Consider the following 11,250-nt stretch of genomic DNA (forward strand, 5'->3'; position numbering starts at 1 on the left):
TGGTCACACGGTAAATTTACCAAATATAAATGGTCAGTGACCAAAAACAATTGGTCACAGTGACCAAGTGACCAAACATATTTGGTCACAGTGACCAAGTGACCAAAAATAATTGGTCACAAGCCTAAATTAATGGAGAATTCTGTCAAATGCTTCAAAATGGCTACTTTATACAATAAAAGAGTGATTTACAGTAAAATTATATACCAGGGGTTTAAATCTGAGGTTTTTATTAGCTTTATACATCTTTAAAGATGACAACGATTATGTTTGCTGCTTAGTAACGGAAGTAAACAAGTGAATTCTCAGGAAAATAAAGCCGATTTACACAAAATAGGATTGAATAAAAGGATGACAGTTGTCTTAAACAAACATTTGAATAACATGGAGTGATTGTGCAGCTGCTACAGTGATTCACATACAGGAAAAACGATGTAAAATACAGATAAATGTAGAAACGAATCCAGTCCAGCCAGAAAGTTAACAAACTTCACAAACTTGGATTAGAATCTAGATTAAAACGGACATAGGACTGTATAATATGTGTTTGATCGGTCATTTTATCAAGATCAACACATATGTGTACAATTCTGTGTTACGTTACTTGCAGCTAAAGATGAAAAACAAGGAAAACATAACTAGAATTAGCACCTGAAATGAACAAAGTATGTGGTAAGTTCTCATTATCCGGGGCATTACATTACCCCCTCTTTTAAAGGCAAAACTCCGATTGCCTTACTTTACATAAATAATTGAATAATCTCAATGTAGACTAGCGAATTAAGTATCTGAGTTTAAAGATTATCACAAAAGCACAAATATAAAGTACTGTTAAACAGTTTAGAGTCCAAAGACTTTAGAAAAATTCCTTAAACATTCAACTGATCAACACTAAAACAACTAACTGTCTAGGCTACGCCCTGTAAAGTCATCTACGCTTTAACAGTCACCTCCAAATGTCAACTATTCAAACGGCTTCAGTGAGTTAAGTAATAATTTTCACTATCAAATCAGTGACATAGTCTTAACTGTTTATTTCGTTCGAATGAATTGCGCGCACATAAAGCACTGATGATTAAGTTTCTTAAAGTTATTCAGTTTCTATAGTTAAACTCGCGTAAATTCAAATCCGCTATCGGTCTACAAGTTTATTTATAAATAAATTGTCTTTGCTGGTCCATTGTAGTTTCAGTTATAATTCACTAAAAGTGTTTCTTAGCATATGCGGCGACTATTTATGAAGATTAGTTTCAGTTCAATACAAGTCTAAGTCTAAATTTTAAAATGTTTTCAATGATTATCATTGTTCAGTAAATAAAAATATTTAGTCGCGATAGAATAATAACGTATTTTGTACAGCTTTAATATTTTCTGTTAGAGTTAACCTTGGTTACTGTACTCTTCACAGATGGTTTAGTGTTCTCCTTATCGGCCTCCTTGCTGTTACGGTCGCGTCTGACATCCCTGCTCGGTGACTTCTCCGGTTCCCGTCCCTTCTCCAGCACCCTCTCAATGCGTTCCAAGCTAGCCACCGGCTTTACCAGAGTCTGATCAGTGCATCTAAGAGCTCTACTCCCTCTATCGATAGCATCAACAATGTTCTTTGTTGCTGACACTATGGCGTTCACAATAGGTGACAGATCCACAGGTGGGCAGTAAGAAGGGGTTAGATCATCCCCCTTTGCCTTCTTATTGCTACTTTCTTCATCATCATTTCCTCTTTTCTCCGATTCACGATTGCTCTCTATCTCTATTATTAAAGGGTCTGTTTCTGAAGCCACACGCATCAGTGCAGGAAGAATGTCCTCGTATGACGAATTATCCCTCATCGGCTCATCCATCAGCGGAGTCTGCTCACCCTTCCTGCTGGCACTGTTGTTACTGCTTCCCCTGAACTGACCAAGTGTGGAGTTACTTGGTTCACCCGATTGGTAAAAGTCCTGGAGGCACATAGTCGTTGGCATAGTCTGACTAGAGGTTTGAGTGACTCCAGGAACGTGATGCTCAGGCTCTGGCATGTTTGAGTTCAAGGTCGAGTTAACCGTGGTCACCGTTGCTGTGGTCACCACAGTCCAAGTGGAACTCCAAGTAATGCTGGCAGGTAACGGAGGCGTGGTCAGCACCTGTTGGGCCCCACCAAACAATGGGAAATAACTGCTGGTGGTGCTACTCCCAGTAGCAACTGGCATGGTGAACGTGGCGGTTGTCTTAGGAGGAGCTGTAAGCACCTGCTGGGGTCCACCGTATACTGGCAACTGGAAACTTGTGGCACTACTCACTGCAGCAACTGGCATGGTCATCAAGGAGGTGGTCCTAGGAGGAGCAGAAGTCAGCACCTGCTGGAGTCCACTGTATACCGGGAACTGGGTGGTACTGTTCACCGGAACCGCAGGCATTGTCAAGGAAGGGGCCTGGTAAGGCATTTCAAGGGGACTGCCTGATGTTGTACCCTTGGCCCAATCTGGTAACGATAGGACATCGAAGTCGTCCTTGTCTTCCTCGAAAATGCTGTCTCTGTCTTCAAGCGGATCCTCTTGCCTGGTGCACTTCCTGGCGTGGTCTTCGTGAGTGGGCAGGATCATGTCCTCGTCCCCAACGCATTTAGGGTTACTTGACCGATTCAGCACCCTGGAATGGTCCACCATGCCGCCGGCCTTCGCCACTTCCTCCTTGTGTCGCTTGTACTGTGAAATGTGGTTGACCAGTGTGTCCTTGTCTAAGCACCGAAAGCTACAAAGGGAGCAGGAATATGGCACCTGATCAAATGGCACGTGATGTTTCAGAATGTGTGCTACTGCACGGCCTCTCCTATCGACTTTCAGGCATCTTCTGCATTGGTACTGTCTCCCACGATAGGCAGCTTTTCCCTTACTACCAGAAGCCTGAAATATTTATAAGTATGCCAGCTTTTAATTCAAATGCCAAATTACGGGCTAAGTTGCTAATGCTGAATTAACACAATCATGCACTCTTGATTGATACAGGTGTCTGAATGAATTCCTCATTAAAGCTTTTTCACACAGCACTGCGTTAGCATGCTAATCAGACTGCATAAACTTTCATTAGGTACCCTTTCCTTAAACGCTTGCCGCAGCGTTATTTCAAACACAGTGATTTAGTAATCTCATTTTATAACTTTATTCCTGGAAGAAACTTTAAACACTTTCACTATTCACAGGTTAAATTTTGGGTATCTTGTGCCTTCTTACAATTCCGATATGCTTGCTAAACATATTACGGTTAAACTAACATATCAAGGTAAAAAAAAATGTTTCACAGCAATTCCTCTAATTAAATTCAAAAATCACACAAATCTTATTTCACATGTTTATTAAATCATTTTAATTACATACACATATTTACTCATGACAAAATATCTTTAATGCACACATTTCACAGATTAACGCACTGTACGTCAAAATTTTACACACACAGGGAAACTATTTCAAAGATCAGTTGTGATACAATAGACACACTAAATTCACTTGTTTTCAGTAATTCTGTCTTCATAATTTTTTAGCCAATGAAATGATCCACTTTGGTAGATTTTCCCCTCTATAAGGCTTTAATTTATTGTGGTGAAATAATCTTTCACGGCCCTGCCTATCCATCTGAATCACAAATGACAGGTCGGACTGCTTCTTCTTGACTAGGTTCGGGCCTTCAAAGGCCTTCTGCAGTTTGGGCATCACACCAACTTTCCTAGACTCATTCAAGCACCATACGGCATCTCCTACCTCATATCGGTAAAAACTTTGTCTGGCATCGTACAGTTGTTTGCTTCTTTTAGCGTTGTTTTTTAGGTACCTACGAGCTACTTCATGTGCACTATGGAGATTATCCTTCAAGTCTTCAATGTAACAGGCATATGACGGTGTCTCTTCAGCATTCATATCTTTACGACCGAAAATAACGTCAGCTGGCAGGCGCACCTCTCTTCCAATTGCTAGCAAGTTTGGGGTTAGTCTTGTCGATTCATTTGGCGTAGATCTGTAGGCCCCAGCCAGGCAACCAAGATTCTGGTCCCACTCATCTTGCTCTCCGACCAGGTATGCCCATACCATCTTGACTAATGTTTTGTTTATGGCTTCGGCTTGACCATTCGACTGAGGATGTCTAGCACTTGTCTTCTTCACCTCCAACATGGCACAAAGGTCTTTAAAGAGTCGACTTTCGATGGACGCACCTTGGTCAGTCAGGATCGCAGTAGGAGTACCCCACCTGGAAATGAAGTCGTTTAAAATTCTGGATGCACATTCCTCGGCTGTCTGATTAGGTACTGCTATTACTTCTGATGACGGGCGTCATAGGTGCTTTTGGCGTCTTTGGTAACCGTTTGTCACTTTCGTAGATATCACAGTTCTGTATGAATAGCCTTACATCTTCTGCCATGTTGTACCAGTAGAAACCTTGGACTATCCGCGCCTTTGTTCTTTTGACTCCAAAATGTCCGGCCAATAATGAACTATGTGACTGCTTCATGACCTCTCTTCTGAGACTTTGTGGTACCACTGTCTGTGTAAACTCACAGGCGTTGTTGTCCCTTTTGAACCTTTTGCACAGCATTCCTTGGTGAACCAATAGAGCGCCCCAAATAACCCAGTAGTGTCTTGCTGTAGGACTCCGTCCTGACATATCTGGAACAGATGGCCTCGCATGGTATTTAATGGCATCTAACAAGAAACCTATATCTGGATCGTCTTGCTGCAGGCGACTTATCATCTAAGTCGTGTAACCATTTAACCAACATTCGACGCTCTCCGGTTTGCTTCTGCTTCCTGTTGAACCATCTGATGTGCTCAGCTTCTGAGTGTCATTTGCCATCACGGTCTTTACTACATTAGAAGTGCCTTCAGGCTTGTCTTCTGCACTAGTGTCACGGTCTTTAAGCTTCGCTTGAAGGTCAAGGTCCATGATATCTGCCCCTCTCTGGCACTTGCGACAAGGTCCACATTTCAATGGTTCAAACATATCGACTTCAGCACTTGTACAATGTCAAGTGCAGTCATGGGGAGTTGCGCATCTGGATAGAGCATCGCAGTGACCTTGTTTTTTACCTGGACCGTACTCTATCGCAAAATCATAGTCCGCCAAAATTTCGTTCCAGCGCGCGATTATTCCGCTAGGTTCTTTTAACTTAAACAACCAGACAAGAGCCCGGTGGTCTGTATGGATCTTAAACCTCCGGCCTAACAAATACTGACGGAAGTACTGAGTGAAATAGACAACTGCTAGCAGTTCCTTTTCAGTCACACAGTAATTCCGCTCAGCCTTGTTCAGTCCCCTACTGGCATAGGCAATAACATGTTCGCGTTCGCCTTGCATTTGGCTAAGGACCGCGCCAATGCCCAAACCCGACGAGTCTACATCAAGCTAAAATTCTCCGCCTACATTTAGGGGATATCCCATTACTTCTGGACTTATGAGGCTGTCCTTCAGTTTCTGAAAGGCTTCCTCACAATTAGCATCCCATACAAAATCTTTACCCTTCCTGGTCAGTTCTGTCAAAGGTTTAGCGATTTTTGCAAAATTTCTGATAAAACGACGGTAAAAGGACCCTGTGGCGACGAACTGTTTAACTTGTCGTGCATTCTGCGGTCGTGGCCAATTGACAATTTTGGACACATTATTCGGATCAGGGCGGATTCCTTCACTTGAAACAATGTGGCCTAAAAAGACAACTTTAACCTGTAACAGGGAACACTTTTCAGGTTTTAGCTTAAGGCCAGCCTCCCGCATTCTGTCCAGGAATTGGACTACACGGACCATATGCTCCTCAAGATTACATCCAAACACGATAATATCGTCTATATAGACATGGCATGTTTCCCATTGCAGGCCTTGAAGGGCTAGCTCCATCGTTCTTTGAAATATTCCTGCAGCATTATTTAAACCGAACGGTATCCTTGTCATCTCATAGTGACCATATTTGCTGCGAAAAAAACACTCTTGGGAATATCTTAAGATTTTAACGGTATTTGGAAGTATCCGCTCGTTAGGTCGAAGCTACTGTAAAGTGTGGATCCGGCTACAGCATCCAAACAGTCCTGCACTCTTGGCAAAGGGAAGCCATCTGGTTTAACAAGCGCACTGACAAGCCTGTAATCGATGCATGGTCGAATCGCACCTGACTTCTTCCGAACTAAAACAACTGGTGAAGCCCAAGGAGAAGTACTCTTTCTGATGACGCCTTTTTGTAATAGATCTTCTATGGCCCTTTTCTCTTCTTCTGCATATGCAAGCGGCACACGTCTAGGCCTTTGTTTGATGGGAGTTGCATCCCCTGTGTTGATTGGGTGTTCTGCAATTCCAAGATCCCATTCATGTTTTGAAAACACATCACCATACTTTAGAAAAAGTCCTGCAATGACTTTCTTTTCATGCTCTGATTTATCTTCTGTTGACTTCTTGTACAAGACTCTAAGGTGTTCAGGCAATGCATGCTCCTCTGCAATTTTGAATGGTATCTCGGGTTTTATGCTTTCCTTGATGTCTGTCTGAACCCTTCGTACCCGGGCATATATTTTCTTCTTCTTCTTCGTGCTCCTTCTCAGTAATGACACGAGTGACAGCTTCGATCCTTTCAGCGGTGCCTACTACAGCATTTTGTCTCAAACGCATTTCTGTCGGGTGCGGGTTCAGGACTCTCACTTTGTTTGTAATAGTTCTGTTGATTTTAACAAGTGTAGCTGCCATTGCTAGCTGATATTTCCTTTAAATGCGTCAGCTGCTTCCACTAAGTAATTTGATTCTTGGTCCGCGTCGTCTTATTCGACTCTTTCAGTGTAAACATCTTCCAGGGCCTCCGCTTTTGCCGGCACTGTAACATCATCTGCTTCTGTCACCTTTCGTGTACCTTTGGGGCGTAGTTTCGGCAAGCAAGGAATCTCTTTCCCACCCATTACTATGACATTCTTACTAAGGAGTATGTCTGCCGGTCCATCTTTACCTCCCGCTAGAACGTCACAACCCAGCAATGCGTCATCTTTAATATCGGCCACAACCATTTCTTTCTTGGTCTGTAGAGGCCCCATTGTAAGGTTGAACTCCCCCTTACCCCACTCTTTTATCTTACTAACTCTGGCGAAGCGTAGCCCCGCCGAGCCCCTCAGCAATGGCCTCTTACCATCTGGTAACCGCTGATATACCCTGTAAGATAAAATAGACTTCGAGGCTCCTGTGTCAGTAGTGAAAATCACAGGCTCACTTTCAACCATACCACGTACAAACACGCCTTCTCCAAGTCCTTGCTGTGCTTTATAGCTACCGGCCGCCTCCAATAACACATTGCTGGTTGGATCAGTTACCGTTTTGCCCTCTTCTAAAAATATACTTTCCTTTACATGGACCTCTCTTTGGGCGCGAGAGCCGGTCCCCTGTAGTTTAAAGGCTGCCCATGCTTTACGCCTTCCCTACCAGGTGACATGTTTTTCTTTTGGCTTCTGTTCCCCTTTGCTGGACAATCCCTTGCATAGTGGCCCAGTTAAAGCATTCCACATCTTTGGCCCTGTAAGGTCTGCTTTCTTTGGCACGTGCACAGCAAGCTTCCAGTTTCTCCACTCTCTGTAAGAGACGCTCTAGAAGGTCCTCTTTTGCAATTTTTCCATCCCCTGAAGTACCAGGTTTTTGCTGCCTACCTTGCCCAGTTGTGGCATGCTCTCTGACAGTACTCTGTTAATACCATTGACCGTACGTCCTGAATGCTCAGTTGAGGTTTGTATGTCATCTTGCACGGGTACATTATAAACCTGTCTAGTCATATGTTTGTTGCGCCTGTCATACCGGCAACAATTTCTCGTTTGGATAAGGTTGACCACGTGGTACACCGCCTTATCCACATCTTTCGGCTGTTTGTGGTACTCCACTTCGAACTTTGCCTCTTGATCCAGGAGTCCATTTAGAAATCGTCTCACTAGATCTTCATCTCTGATCTGTCTATTCCGGTAACCATGCGCTTTTCCATACAAACGTTTCAATTTTGCTGCATAGTTTTCGACCGTTTCACCTGGCCTTTGATTTCTCTGGCTAAACTTTGCAGCAAAGGAACGGCTGGTTTCTATCACCCTGTACTGCCTTGTTAATTCAGATATGAGCTTATCGTAGCTATGCAACACCTCCGCTGGTAATTGCGAAAACACGAACTCGCTGGCTTGTCCCTCTATTCTGGGAAGTAGACTGTCATTTCCTGTCCATGCATACCGCTGAGCCATTGTCTCGAATTTAGCCACCCAAACAGCCCAATTTTCCTTGCCGGTGAAAGGTGGTATTTTCACCTCAGGCCCCCGAGGCTGGTAGTTTCTGCTATGCCAGGGCATTCTTTGTCTGTGTCTTTGCTGAATCTGGTAATCATCAGTGATTGGTGCTGAATAACCTCGATTGAAATTCCGGTCCTGTGGAAAACAGTTATCTTCCATGTCTGACTCCATCTTGAGGCCGCACGTAATTACGTGTCGGTCCAAAATTAATTGCAGCGGTTCTGGTATTATTTACACACGCTTCCTCTGCTTGTTGGGTTTGTTGCTGAGTTAGGTTCCTTAACTCCATGCATATCCCTCATCATACTACCCACTTGATCCTGGGAAGTGCTATTCTCATTGTGATTGACGAAGGAAGTGTTTATAGTTGTTGCATCTGCTTGGCCTGCCCTGTGTATGGTATGATAAGATGCTGGAGATTGTCTGTCATCATCATCTGTATCAATATCAGTGCATTGGTTCTGTGCTGCCTGTCGAAAGAAAATGTCGCCTCGGCTGTCGACAGCTTGTGGTGGGCACTCACTTGTATTTTCCATGCTGGCTTGGGATCGTATCACTGGATCCGGGTTTGAACTGCTTCACTGGATCCCACTTCTGACACCAAAAATTGTTACGCACTAGGGTAGTTATTTTGTCTGGATGTAGCCTTCGGTTAGGAGCTAAATACTTCCAGGAGGACTTGGCCGATCGACATGAGAAAGCTTCTTCAAATGTCAAAGACTAGGAACTCTGTACTAACAGTTTATGAAGTTTAATTTGTGTATTTTCTTATAAGTTACACAAATAATTCAAACACAAAGTATCAACGAATACAATGTTACACGAATCACATTAAATTTCAAAGGAACTCAGCAATTCACAAGATATCACGCAGTGTTTATAATGTCACACAGTATATATGTAGAAGACAGTGTTAGCTTTCCATAACTTAATTAAATGCAGTATTAGCTTGAGCATTAAACTCTATTCATCACTTAATATATCTCAAAAGGCCTAAATAATTCACCATTCAGCAATGAGGACTTGTAAAACATCAGTACAAATATTCATTATTAAGACTGTATAGGCTTTCCATAACTTCAAAAGATGAGTGCATGTGTACTCAGTAACGTTCATTTCAATAAGGCTGTTTTTGCATTAAATCCACTTGAAAAGTAATATAAGAATAAATGTTCCTTCAAATATTTTAAATGTATATCAAAATTACTTCAGCTTTATGTTAAAATGTACTGACACCAATATAATTCTTGCTGAGACTATTGTATTTGAATCTAAGATAAAGATTGGTAAAATTCTCAGGACTAGCATAAAGTGCCCTTAAGCTTATTGTTCAGAACTGGAATGACCCAGATGGTCACAAATCTGGCCCTTTTATAGTAGGCAGGAAAATTGACCAAGAAAAATTGGTCAAAATTGGTCAAAATTGCTCACACGGTAAATTTACCATATATAACTGGTCAGTGATCAAAAACAATTGGTCACAGTGACCAAGTGACCAAAAATAATTGGTCACAAGCCTACATTAATGGAGAATTCTGTCAAATGCTTCAAAATGGATACTTTATACAATAAAAGAGTGATTTACAGTAAAATTATGTACCAGGGGATTAAATCTGAGGATTTTATTAGTTTTATACATCTTTAAAGATGACATCGATTATGTTTGCTGCTTAGTAACGGAAGTAAAGAATCCCACAATGCAGCGTAACCAATACACTTCCTTTCAGAAAAATGTGGCAATTACAGTGAATTCTTAAGAAAATAAAGCTGATTTACACAAAATAGGATTGAATAAAAGGATGACAGTTGTCTTAAACAAACATTTAAATAACATGGAGTGATTGTGCAGCTGCTACAGTGATTCACATACAGCTTAAATGATGTAAAATGCAGATAAATGTAGAAACGAACTTCACACACTTGGATTAGAATCTAGATTAAAACGGACATAGGACTGTATAATATGTGTTTGATCAGTCATTTTATCTAGATCAACACATGTGTACAATTCTGTGTTACGTAACTTGCAGCTAAAGATGAAAAACAAGGAAAACATGACTAGAATTAGCACCTGAGATGAACAAAGTATGTGGTAAGTTCTCATTATCTTATTATATTACTTTCTGTTGAAAACTTAATACCAAAGTACTTCAATTATATAATAGTTTAACTTTCATAAATTGCATATTGACGGAGTCGTGCAGAATCGCATTTACCTTGCGGAATCTGCCGTTGCAGACGTTCTTTCGTATAAATAAAATAGTTGTGTTAGTTAAAAAGAAATGGCAATCACCTTTCTTTAGCTAATCCATCAAAACAACGAAGCCGATGTCGCTGTCAAAAGTTCCCGTATTTAGTGCACGGTGCTATGTTAAAATATTGCTAATGTGAGATAAGTTTTGCATTTGATTTGTTGTTGTTGTCGTTGAATACGTAGCCTTAGGTACCAATCTCTTTGTAATGTCTGATATTTTTGTACACATGATTATTCAAAGCATTCGTGAGAGATGAGTTGAATTTGCACAAATTTTGTTTTTCCTTTCACATTTCAGGTGCAAACTTGAACTTTTGTCTGTAATATAATGTGTATTCCTGCCTGTCCATAAGGTGCCATACCTAATTATCTGTACTGTTCTTGTCTCGTTGTTATTCAGTGTCATTTTGCAAAACATATTCACACGGATACTAAACCCTAGCGCCACCACCAAAATGTGGTGTTAAGGAACGGAGATGTCGACATTTCCGTGGTGCCAAGCCTTTTTCTTCAAAAGGTCCAATAAACGTATCACAGGAGGCAAGTTGTACAACAGGAAAACAGACTCCATAAAACTGTCGCCGCGCAAAATGGCTAATTTTGTTCACCGATCAGAAATGTGTCATAAACAGTGAAATCATTTTTCAAAAAACAGAGTGTCTACGTCCCTGTAAAGGGTTAGACAGTAAGGAAAATAGATAGAAACTTTGATAAGTAATTCACAATCAAATAAAAAAAATA

General features: G+C 41.4%; 1 protein-coding gene across 1 annotated transcript; it reads right to left on the bottom strand.

Annotated features, from left to right (window-relative positions):
- Positions 1-3,506: 3,506 nt before the first annotated feature.
- On the bottom strand, positions 3,507-4,145 carry LOC128548091 (uncharacterized). Its single transcript, XM_053522472.1, has one exon. The coding sequence runs from the start codon at positions 4,143-4,145 to the stop codon at positions 3,507-3,509; it is 639 nt and encodes a 212-aa protein (XP_053378447.1).
- Between the last annotated feature and the right edge of the window lie 7,105 nt (positions 4,146-11,250).

This window comes from Mercenaria mercenaria, chromosome 14 (assembly GCF_021730395.1).
Source record: "Mercenaria mercenaria strain notata chromosome 14, MADL_Memer_1, whole genome shotgun sequence".
Taxonomy (NCBI): domain Eukaryota; kingdom Metazoa; phylum Mollusca; class Bivalvia; order Venerida; family Veneridae; genus Mercenaria; species Mercenaria mercenaria.

What these genes read in the sequence shown, in the direction of transcription:
- LOC128548091 (XM_053522472.1), bottom strand. Translation starts at nt 4,145, where the DNA reads ATGTTGGAGGTGAAGAAGACAAGTGCTAGACATCCTCAGTCGAATGGT.